General features: G+C 50.9%; 1 protein-coding gene across 1 annotated transcript in view; it reads right to left on the bottom strand.

The window, feature by feature from the left end:
• Positions 1-12,038, bottom strand: part of ACACB (acetyl-CoA carboxylase beta) — a 125,725-nt gene that overhangs the window by 87,324 nt on the left and 26,363 nt on the right. The window contains exon 2 of the mRNA XM_045296685.1: positions 10,251-10,882. Coding sequence (XP_045152620.1) covers positions 10,251-10,873 — 623 coding nt within the window. The 5' untranslated portion in view covers positions 10,874-10,882. The remainder of the gene's footprint in view (positions 1-10,250; positions 10,883-12,038) is intronic.

Raw genomic sequence — 12,038 nt, 5'->3', positions numbered from 1 at the left:
GCCTCCGCCAGGCACGGCTGAAAGGAAGACTCCTTGCTGACCTTCGTTGCAGGCAAGCGCCGCCTGCGTCCGTTGAAAAAACTTCACTTCTAAAAAATTAATTACTTTTTTTTTTTTTGAAACCCACTTCTACTTTCCTCTCTCGCTATCCAGGCTGGAGTAGGCAAGAGCTCTAGAACGGTCTGCCTGGCCATATGTTAGCAGCTGGAGAAAATTCTCCAGCAAATAGTCCGTTTGAACGCACACATGCCCGATAGAGAACCCACAATCCAGATGTCCTGGTAACGAGTCCGTTCCAATAGGGAAGTGGTAGGAAATGTGGGCATTTTTAAGGGCGAGTCAGATACCCCTCCTGTGCCTGTTAAAACCCCCCTTGGTCAAGTCAGCCTGGGGTTTCCAAGGTCCTGCTATTTTACTCTTGCATTTCTTCCCCAGACGCGTGTTGGCTCCACACTCCCCCGCCCCCGTCCCGCAGAGCTTCCAGGAGACACGTGAGTCCCGAGCACACTTCTAGTGCACGGAGGACTGTGCATCCGCTTTTAAAAACACCAACGAATATACACGGGCCCGTGTGTGCCTTGGTCTTATTTCACCTTCACTGCACCCAGGCTACAGCTACGGAAACCACGGCCAAGTGGGTCAGGACACAGGTGATGAGACGCAGAGTGACCCCTGTCCAAATGAATGCGCGCTTCTGCAAGTAGTTAAAACCCGTACAAAGCTTCCTAAACACTGCCCAGGAAAAACGGTGCTATACAACAGGTCACTTACGTTGCATAAAAGCAAGCAACCAAACACCGCTGGCGTAGGGGTCATCGAGTCTGTTCAGCACAGAATCAGACACGCTGGTCCCTGCCTGGCTGCGCCATCTTCACTGTCCTGCTGTGTTCGAGCCCACCGTGGCGGCCACTGTCAATCCTTCCCCTTGAAGGTCCTCCTGTTTTATCTCCGACCCTCCTCTTGACCAAGCATGACGTCCTTGTCCAGGGCCCAGTCTCTCCTGAGAAAGAGTACAAGGGGCCGCTAACCTCCGAGTCAGTGGTTCCCAGCCACCTGCCGCTTCACAGGAGAAAGATGAGGCTTTAAGATGGACAGCCTTGGAAACCCACAAGGGCAGTTCTACTCGCAACTGGATGGATGGCTGCCGGTTTGGTGGGGGGTTTTTGGGAGGTGAGGGGGTTGGTTCCTTCTGAGAACAGGATTCTGGCTGTGCCTCTTCCGAGACAGACTGGCTCCTTTTTTTGGCAGTCCGTGATGGTCTTCACCAACACCAGAATACAAAAGGCATAGGTTAGGGTAAATGCTTGAGAATGGTTATCCTTTTAAACAGCACAGGCCGGGTCCGACCTGCAAGGGGCGCCATCGGTCTGGCCACGGTGCAAACCGCGGCACCCTCGGAGTTCAAGTTCAGAAAGCTGACCCCAGAGGGCGCCGGTGAGTTGCACCATAACGGTAGAGAACAGGGCGTTCCAACACGTGGTTTAAAACAATTAGCAAAATCTGGAAGAACCTTGTAACACATCCTGATTTAAACAAACAAAACCCCCAGAGCATTTCTCGCTGGCATTACAACTCGTTTTCTTCCTAGTAATTCCTTTAACCATGAAACAAAAATGAACACTGAAAACAGGTCGTTAAAGTTTCTCAGTTCTGATTTTTCTAGAAGGCCCCTTGATGGACTTCACTTCTTCCAAAAAAACAAACTCGTGTTAGGCTGAGTCTTGTGGATCGTTTCAAACCGGAATCTAAAAGTCTTCACCTGCCGAAGGACCCACATTTAAAGGTGTCGTGGGGATTGGCTGCTCTCACGTTGATTCATGTCTTCCGAGGGAGGTTTGAAACCTCCCTGCCTTTCGGTTAGTAGTTGAGCACTTAACCACTGACGCCATCCAAGGATTAAATTTTTTTAAATTTCTTATGAGTTGGGAGTTAATATATAGATCGTATCATTCCATAGTTTAATCATGTCCAGCAGAATTGGATAGCTGTTTCCACAATCAGTTTCCAAACAGAACTTTTCTTCCTGGTCTCCTTGATATCATCTCTCTCTCTCTTTTTTTTTTTTTTAAATCATTTTACTGGGGGCTCGTACAACTCTTATCACAATCCATATATACATCCATTGTGTCAAGCACATTTGTACATTTGTTGCCCTCATCATTCTCCAAGCATTGCTTCCTACTTGAGCCCGTGGTATCGGCTCCTCACTTCCAAGGGTTAAATTTAAATTTACCACCAAAAACCAAACCAAGCCCATGGCCATCAAGTCAATGCCAACTCATAGTGACCCTGCAGAACAGAGTAGAACTGCCTCCGCGGGGTTCCAGGCTGTTGATCTTGACAGGAGCCGAAAGCCTCAGGTTTCTCCCCTTGCTGTTAGCAACTCGATGCGCCACTAAAATCAGGAAAGAGACTCCCGGCCTTTCCCTACCCAGACAGGTAGAATCACTAGAGAACTGCCGGCGGGTTCACCTGCCCTGTCCAAACCTTAAGGCCACTTGAATGCTGTCTGGGTTTTTTGTTTCTCCGTGTAGTTATCCTTAGAGACAGCCGGACCCTCTGTGATTCTCCCTGAGGTTCTGCAGAAAGAACATTCCATCTCACAGAGAGGTTTTTGTGTTTCATCGGTTATGACTTGGATTCTTCTCTGCCTGCCTTACACAGACAGGCAAGAGTAATACACATCCCTGTGCATAACCCCACTCTGACACAAACATCGGCACTTGGGGTTTTCCATGAAGTGGTCCGGTAAGGTTTCTGGAGTGGGAAATCCCTCAGTTCTTGGCTTTGCACAATGAAAGAATTCACCCCGAAGCCTGTTTTTCAATCCAAGTGGGTTTTATGAAGGGCAGGACAAGTGTCAGGTTTTACGCTCCCAAAGAGGTACCCGCTATTTCAGGGAAGTATGCCAAGCTGAGGTTCACAACTGGGCATGAGCAGCCTCGTGGAACAGCGTGCCCATGAGGCTGCGGCATGAGTGGGGACAGGAGAGTCAGGCAGCAGGGCAGGAGAGAGTAAGAGGGCGAAGACCCCAAGCAGGCCCCGAGGGGGCACACCCAGGCAGAGTGTGAACGCCTCCACCCTCAGATCTGCCCCTGACCAGGAGCAGGGTAGAGAGAGAGCAAATGGCCTTCCTACAGTCAGGCTGTTTACAACCTCTGCCTGGAGAAGCATGGTTGATGGTATTGGTTGACCCCGTTGGCTGGGTTAAACCAACCTGGGTGGGGTCAGGGCCCAGTTTGGACTGCCCGGGTGTACCTCCCACCTGGCTGGAGGTTTTGAGTGTGAGCATGCTCAGTTAGGGGTCTTCATAGGCGGTTAGTGGTCACCTGATTTCCTCCTAACCTATTCTATGGGGGCCTTGGCAGGCTTGGGAGGAACAACCCCGTCCCTGATTCTAGCGCCCTAACAGTTCCAATGTGGTTGGAGATAGAGCTGGAGGCGACCAGCTCTTCCTTTCAGACATACCCCACCCCAAACCCAAGGCCATCGAATTGATTCCAGCGGACAGCCCCCCAACAGCACCGAGTAGAAGTGCCCCTGGGGGGGATTCGGAGGCTGTCATTCTTCGTGGGAGTACAAAGCCTCATCTTCCTCCTGCGGAAGGCTGCTGAGTTCAAACTGCTAACCTTGTGATGAGCAGCTCAATGTACATATGCTTATACGCATTCAAGATGGGCTTCATAGGTCCTATCAATACTGTATAGACATGCGTAGATACAGTCCATCTATGTTATAGCTACAATGTATTTAATACGTTGGGCGTCATAAATATACTAAATGTATACTATCTATATGTCATCTCATCTATTTTGGACACGGGAGCTGGAGAGACCAGTCCCTGGTGGAGGACGTCGTGCTGGGTAAAGTGGAGGGACGGCAAAGGAGGAAGGCCCTCAACCAGAGGGGCGGACACGGGGGCTGCAGCAGTGGACTCCCTCATCAGAGCACCTGGGAGGCGGCGCTGCACTGAGAGGTGTGGTACTCTTTGTGCATGGGGGCTGCTATGCGTCCGAAGGGACTCGACGACGGTGCCTAAAAGCTACATCAAACACCAGGGCTCCTTTCAGACTCACCAAAGGCTACATTTCACCTGTTGGCACGGCGGAGGGGAAACGCAGGCTGGTGAACTGGTACACACACACAGTCAGTAAGAAGATAGGGAGGCGGGCTCAGAGCAGTCCAGCGAACAGACCTTACAGGACCAACCTTGCTCCACCCCCGTTCTCCGGGGCTGTGTGAACCTGCAGATTCCTTCTCTCCAAGGAGAATGCTTATCTAGAACAGCATCCACTGTACCGTGTTTTCATGGAAAAGAAAAAGGGAATGAAATCATCTTTTTCTATCTCCAATGAGGGACTTTTTGTCATAAGGACAGGGCAGGAGAGAGTTGCTTAGTAATGAATACAGGGGAGGGGAGGATGCTCTATCTGATGTATGGATAACTCTTTTTAAATACGACCGAACTACAGAAGTGTAGGGTATATGACTAAAGTCTAGACCCCACCCCCTCGATAAAACTATGAGAAAAAAGAAAAGAAATCCAGGATAGTGAATCTAGAGCGACAGTAACTGGAGGAAGGGTCCTTGGGGGGGCTGGCCGGGGAGGTGGCAGGGAAACGATGCTAATACCGATGAGGACAAGAATGATGAAAACGTTCTAAACCTGATGGTGGTGGTGACTGTACACCTCTTCTTGATGTGATTGAATTGTTGAACTATTGAATTGTATGCTATGCGAATTAGATGCCAATGAAACTGTTGAAAAATTAGGAAGCTTAAGGGCAGGGGATAGGAGCCCTGGTGGTCCAGTGATTCTGAATTGGACTGATCTGCAAGGTCAGAAGTTCAAAACCACGGCCGCTCCATGGAAGAAAGATGGGGCTTTCTACTCTCATAGAGAGTGACAGTCTCAGAAACTCACGAGGGTAGTTCTACTCTGTCCTGCAGGACCGCTGGGAGTCAGCCATGACTCGATGGCAGCGAGGGAAGGGCAGGGGTGGTCGTTGTTTTTAGTTGCTCTTTAATAACATCCTGACTCAAGGTGGCTCCTTGAACTACTCACTGTGTGTGTGTTTTGTATGTGTGACGGCCAGGCCTTTCTTCCGAGGTGCCTCCAAGCGGACTTGAACCTTTGACGTTTTGATTAGCAACCTCTGCACTCGCCGGGGACTCCGGTTACTCTGTACGCTGGCTGAATTTAATAGCCACCACTGCACACACACCCCAAAACCTCAGACAGGACAACTCAAAGAGGGGGGATCTCTTTTCCACCCAAACTCCCAGACACCATTGTAGGAGCCAACGTGATTTTGAAAAGGAGGGTTCTGTCAGCCTCTTCCAAAATAAATCAGAACTTTAAATAGAAAGGCCCTTGACATCCCGTTCAGGGACAAATAAAACCACCTGCTCACTGATGGCAGCATGTAATGAATGTCCCTGCAGGGCAAACACTTTGGTCATAGCTGTTTACCACAAGGAATAAACAAGTACACACACACACACACACACACATCTGTAGGCCAACTAAAGCAGTGGTTCTCAACCTTCCTAAAGCTGTGACCACATGTGTTCCCAACCATAAAATTATTTTCGTTGCTACTTCATCACTGTCATTTTGCTACTGTGAAAGGGTCGTTCAACCTCCAAAGGGGTTGCGACCCACAGGTTGAGAATCGCTGATTTAAAGCTTTAGGATCTGCTGGCTGCCCAGAACTGATGACAGAGGGGCAGGTGGTTCCCAGGAAGTCGTGGGGACTGTAAGCCCACCCAGGGTTCCGTGTGGGGCAGAGAGGAAGGGCAATGTCTCCAGCCTGGCTCCTCCCTCCCTTTCTGGACCCTCCTTACCTCCCAGACGGGGACCCCGCCTTCATGTCTACACATCCCCCGCACCCCCAGCCTCCTGCCCCGATCTTCCCTCTCCTTCCCTCATCCACCAGTGCCTCTGGGAAGAGGGCATTTGAGAAGTGGTGGAGTGTGGAGGGGGGAAAGGAACCCCAACACCTGTGGGTGACTTGGTCCTTGTATCAGGGACTGCACCTGCCTTTTCAAAAGCTCTTCTTCGTCCTACATGACCCCGGTGCTACATCTTAGAGGTGAGTGCCTGGCCAGGGCTGGGGAATGGCCAAGACTTTGGAGAGAAGCCCATGGGACTGCTGGGAGCTGGGCAGGCTGTGGGCTGCCTGCAGCAGACCCTCCCCACCCCTAGAGCTCAGCAGTCCTGTGAGGTCAGCACTATTATTATCCCACTCTGACAGTGCCAGGGGCTGTGGCTGGGAGAGGGTAAGGGGCTGCACTGAGAGCTGAACCCAGGCCTTCCTGTGACACTGGTGTGAGCTCGCTGCTATCCACATGGGGGACCCTTCCCCACTCACTCCCTGCCAGCAGAGTGGGTGCTACCTTGAGAGGGGACTTTGAGTCTGGGTTTCTTACCCTAAGACTTGTCACACTGTTGAAAAAGGTTGGTGGGGGAGGGAGGGGAGTGTCTCTCTGAGCATCAGTCTGTGTGTGTGTGTGTGTGTGTGTGTGTGTGTGTGTGTGTGTGTGTGTGTGTGTGTGTGTGTGTGTGTGTGTGTGTGTGTATGTGTCTTCTAGAACAATATAGAACTCAACTCACTGTCAACAAGTCCCTTATGACCCGCAACCAGCCTACAGGACAAGGTAGAACTGCCCCTCTGGGTTTCTGAGGCTGTAACTCTTTAGCAGAGTAGACAGCCTGGTCTTTCTCTCAGGATAATAGTCTAGACCCATCTCCATTTAAGAGTACCTACACAACTAGTTTGCCACGTTAGACAATGTTCTCGTGAGTGCTGCTTCTGGGGGCTGTCCGGGAATGCCAAACCCGGAGGACTGTTTCAGAATCCAAGACTTTGGAGGGTGGCCCATGGGACTGCTGGGAGCTGGGCAGGCCCGTGGACTGCCTGCAGCAGATCCTTCCCACCCCTCGAACCCAACAGTCCTGTGAGGTCAGCTGCATCCCAGCTCCTGCCCAGAGATGAACCAGAAGGGGAGGAGAGGTCAGGGAAGACTCCGACAGACAGGATGTCTTTTTTCTTTTCTTTTCTTTATTTTGCCAGCCCTCCACTGGTAGGAAGAAAGTCAACTTTGTAGCCGCCGTAGTAAAGACAAAAGCGTTGCTGGGATGCTGGAAGCTAGGATGTGCTTGTATTTCAAATACTAGCAGGGTCATCTATGATAAACAGGTTTCCCTGGAGCTTGCAGACAGACAGAGCCTAGGAATAAAGGCCTGGTGACGTGCCGATGGAAACCCTATGGTGCTCCATGGGAGCCTGACCTCTAGAGAGCGGAAGATGAGCCCCCTGGGAGGGATGGCATGACATCACAGCCACAGCCATGGTCCAACGGGACCAACGGCCATGAAGACAGTACAGGCGCCCGCAACACTTGGTTCTGTTTCACAGACAAAGTTTCCACGAGTTGGCGCCAACTCCATGGCCATCAATGAAGATCAAGACAGAAGAAGAACATTGAATCATACAATAATCCCAGAAGATGTCTACAAATTCATAACCTATCTGCCAACAGTATGTGAAAACAAAACTTCTTCCACAGCTAAATAGCCAAAACAAGATGCCTGTTCACCTGTCCATCCCTCCATTATCCGTCCATCTATTTATCCATCATCCATCCATCTATCCTTCTATCCATCCAATCCATCCCTCCATTATCCGTCCATCTATATATCCATCATCCATCTATCCTTCTATCCATCCAATCCATCCCTCCATTATCCATTATCCATCCATCCATCATCCATGCATCCATCTATCCATCCACTCACCCATCCATAATCCATCCATTCAGCATCCATCATCCATCCAGCATCCATCCACCCACCCATCCCTCCATCCATACCTCCATATATCCATCATCTATCCATCTATCCATCCATTCATCATTCATCCATCACCAATCCATCCATCATCTATCATCATCCATCCACCCATCATCTATCTATCTATCCACCCAGCTTCCATCATCCATCCATCATTCCTCCCTTCATCCATCCATCACCCACCATCCATCCATCCATCTATCCATCCATCCATCCATCCATCCATCCACCCATCCACCCATCCATGTCTGCAAGCATTCACCCAGTCCTCCGCATGCCCTGGGCAGGCAGAATTCTGTCTTTAGCCAGTTTGTGCTGTTCCTTTTACCCACACATCTGACAGATAGTTATAAAAATCCCAGTGAAACTGTGTACCCGTGTTCATTGCAGCAGTGTTCAAAAGAACCAAAAGGTAGAAACGACCTGAATGCCCCTCAGCGGGTGAGTGGCTACATAACCCGGAGTGCACACATGCAATAGACAGCCAGTCTGCCAGTCAGAGCCATTAGACCGTGATACATTACAGTGCAGATGGTGACCAAAGGTCTCATGCTGAGCGAGAGAAGCTAGTTCCGGAAGGACAAGTATTGAATGAATGAGCTCACTGGCAGAACAGACAAAAGAAGGCAAATGTGTACAGAACAAAGTTGACTAGTGGTTACCTGGAAGGGCAAGAAGGCGGGTGGGGAAGAGTAGCTAATGATGATGGAAATGTTTTGTTGACTAAGGGTAGGGTTGCAGGTCCATTATTGTAATTGCTATGGATAAGTCCTATACCTAGAAAGCTGAATTGGCAATGTTGCGTGATGGATATACTTACAACAGCCACAAAAACAGAGAATCGCCGCCGAGGCTGTTTGTGTACAGCCAAAACCTTCGTGGGATTTGGTTCCTTGGTGTGGAGTCCGTGTAGGGTCATGGTTTCATGGGGCGTCCAAATTCATTGGCCTAATAACATGCTGGGTGCTTCTGTTCTACCTTCTAGTGCGATGCAGGGTGCCTGGGGCCTGAAAAGCTTCCAAGCAGCCCTCCAATGCACAACTGGTCTCTCTTCGCCTGGAGCCACAGAGGAAGGAGGAGAATCAACTAGCGGGGAGGACACGGAAGGCCTGGCTCATTGTCGCCAGGAAGAGTGGACTCTGGATGTGCCCAGCAGCCATCCCTAAACACTGTGATCAAAGATTCCACAGAAGAATCCCGATGGAAGGGGGGAAATGCACAGCCGATGTTTACGTTCTCATGAACTCTAGAGCCTGTGCAGTCATGGAGGCTAGATGGACGTCTGAAGCTATCACCCTGAAATCATCTTTCAACCTTCAGCCAACACTATCCCCAGAAGTCTACTTAAGATCGGGCACAAGGGTAGCTTGTCTCGTTAAGGAGGTCTGCCTTGCACGCATGGTCTTTTAAGGAACCTAGTAGACAATAGGAACTCAAAGGATCAGATAGGAACCTGAGGCGGCGGTGAGTTTGCGTGAGTGGGGGAGGAAGAACTCGGAAAAGGAGGATGAAGGTGCCCGTACAACTTGGAAAATGTAGTCAGCATCTCTGAATGGCATGAGGGAGCATCACAAAGCCCATGGAAAATGAAAGTAAGAAGAGCGAGGAGACGGAGGGAGAACCTCCCTTCACTCCAGCCTGCGCTCCCGCTGCTGACATGATACCCAGTTGCACACAGGCTAGGCGTCCCGGAGGCCACTAGCCACAAGGTCGGCGGTTTGAACCCAGTGGCTGTCTGCTCCTGTAAAGACTGGCGGCCTTGGAAACCCACACAGAAGCTCTACTCTGTCCTACAGGGTCGCTGTGAGGTGGGATCGACTTGATGGCAGTGGGTTTGGGTTTTGGACACCCAAGGTCACCTTCCCCAGCAAGGCCAAGGTCTTCTAGAAAGATCTGCTTCCTGGCCTGGGGCCCTTTGTACACACTGCCCAACGCTCACGGAACTCACTGTCAAGGAGTTGATGCCGACTCAAAGCGAGCCCACAGGACAGGGACGACCAGCCCCTGTGGCTTTCTGAGACTGTAATTCTTCCCGAGAGCAGAAAGCCTCATCTTTACCCCTTGCAGCTGCTGGTGGTTTTGAACTGCTGACCTTGCAGCCCGATGTGGAACCCACTACATGATCAGGGCTCCTCTACACACAGTGGAAGCTCACAGCCTCATGTGTTAAGTCATGGAGCAGCAAGATCTTGGCTGTCATCTTTATGGAAGGAGATCGCCAGGCTTTTCCTCTGCAGCCCCGCTGGGTGGGTTTGAATCACCGACCTTTAGGCTTCTAGTCCAGTGATTTTCCATAGCTCCCCCACCCCCACCCGAGTGTCGGCATCAGCAGGGGACTTGATGCTGTGGATAAAAGGAAGGGGAAGGGGAGGGGGAGTGGGGACAGGGTGCTTACCTCATGCTGGGGACAGTGGTCTCACGCTCGCTAGCAGCCAGTGCAGGGTCCAGGGACAGGGTCCCCAGGCTGGACCGGCTGTCCTTCTGCAAGGGTCCCCGGAACTCGCTGGAGCCGGTGTCCTCGTCAGAGGAATTGTCCTCAAAGGAGCCCAGGATGAAGTTGGTCATCAGCTGCTTCTTGATGTGGGCCTGCTTCTCGTCTTCTCGGGCTCGCTGGCCCCGGGCTTGGGCCTGGGAAGACAGGCTATTGGCCTCTGGGGCTGCCCCATTGGCTTGGCATTCTGGGGAGGTCGACGGGTCAGTGGAAGAAGGTGGGTTTCTGGGGGGTTTCTGGCGTGGGGGTGGCCGGGCAGTCCTCCGCCGAGAGGCATCTTTGGGGTCTGTGAGGGGGGGTGGCTCGGCCTGCGTGGGCGTCTTTGGCAGAGTGCAGTTGTCACCATCGGCATCTTTGGGCAGTGGCTGCTCTGAGCTGTCGGAAGCCGGAAAGGGCTGCTGGCCGGGCATGGACTCGGGTCTGCTCTTGGGGGCCGGGCCAGCGTCTGTCATGGTCTTGCCGAGTATGAACCGGGAGAAGGTGAGGCAGGAGAAGAACAGGAGGGACAGACAGAGGAGAAGGATCATTCAGGAAACCTGTACGGACAGAGGAAGAGGTGTGTTATGGGTACAGCATTGAACTGTTCCTCTCTTTTAAAAAAAAAAAAATCATTTTATTGGGGGCTCGTACAACTCCTACCACAATCCAGCCATTGTGTGTCAAGCACATCTGTATACTTTTGTACATTTTGTACATTTGTTCTGCTCTTAAAGGTGGCTGAGGGGAGCCAGAGGCCAGAGGGGAGGGGCTGTGGGCTGAGAAAAGAGGCAGGCTCCCTGCCCACCTCTGTCACCCACTTTTGGGACGCCCCTTAGACCCTCTGGGTCTGTCATCAAGGAATCCCAACGCATAACCCCCAAATCCCAAGCCAACTGCCATCAAGCTGGTTCCGACTCACCAGCAGCCCAGCCTGGTGGCGTAGTGGGTTCCTGGTTGGCTACTCACTGCAAGGTCAGCAGTTCAAACCCACCAGCCACCCCTCGGGAGAAAGATAAGACTTTCTGCTCCTGTAAAGATGTGTAGACAGGGCAGTTCTACCCTGTCCGTTGCATCGTTGTAAGTCAGAACAGATTCGATGGCAGTGTGTTTAAGAGATGCAGCTGGTGGAGCGAGGGCTTAACATGTGTTTGCTGAATACGTAAACTCAGCACTTTCAATTTCTAAACCACTTTCTGCACACTAACTCTGCCCCACCTGGGAGCTGTTTGAAAGAAATAGTCTCTCTCTTTTTTAATATTAAATAGCAGTTTTATTGTTTTTTGGTCATGTCACTTAATTTTTTTTCAAGTTATCACAAAATGTTTACTTTGTTTCTTTTTTAAAAAAATACTTTTATTGGGGGCTCTTACATCTCTTATCACAATCCATACATTCCTCCAATGTGTCAAGCACATTTGCACATATGCCCCCATCATTATTTTCAAAGCATTCTCTTCCCACTTGAGCCCGATATCCGCTCCCCATTTCTTCCCCCTCCCTCCCCCACCCACCCTCCCTCACAAACTCTTGATAAGTTATATATTATTTTTTCCATATCTTACATTGTCCTCCATTGCCCCTCACCCATTTTTCTGTTATTCATCCCCCTGGGAGGGGGTTCTAGTTTGATCTGGGTGATCCGTACCCCCTTTCTCCCCACACCCTCCCCTAATCCTCTTGGTATCTCTATTCTCCTTGTTGGCCCTGAGGGGT

The sequence above is a fragment of the Echinops telfairi genome, unplaced genomic scaffold (assembly GCF_000313985.2).
Source record: "Echinops telfairi isolate 266 unplaced genomic scaffold, ASM31398v2 ScPeMD7_7412;HRSCAF=8450, whole genome shotgun sequence".
NCBI classification, from domain to species: domain Eukaryota; kingdom Metazoa; phylum Chordata; class Mammalia; order Afrosoricida; family Tenrecidae; genus Echinops; species Echinops telfairi.
This window is presented reverse-complemented; position numbering and strand designations above follow the sequence as displayed.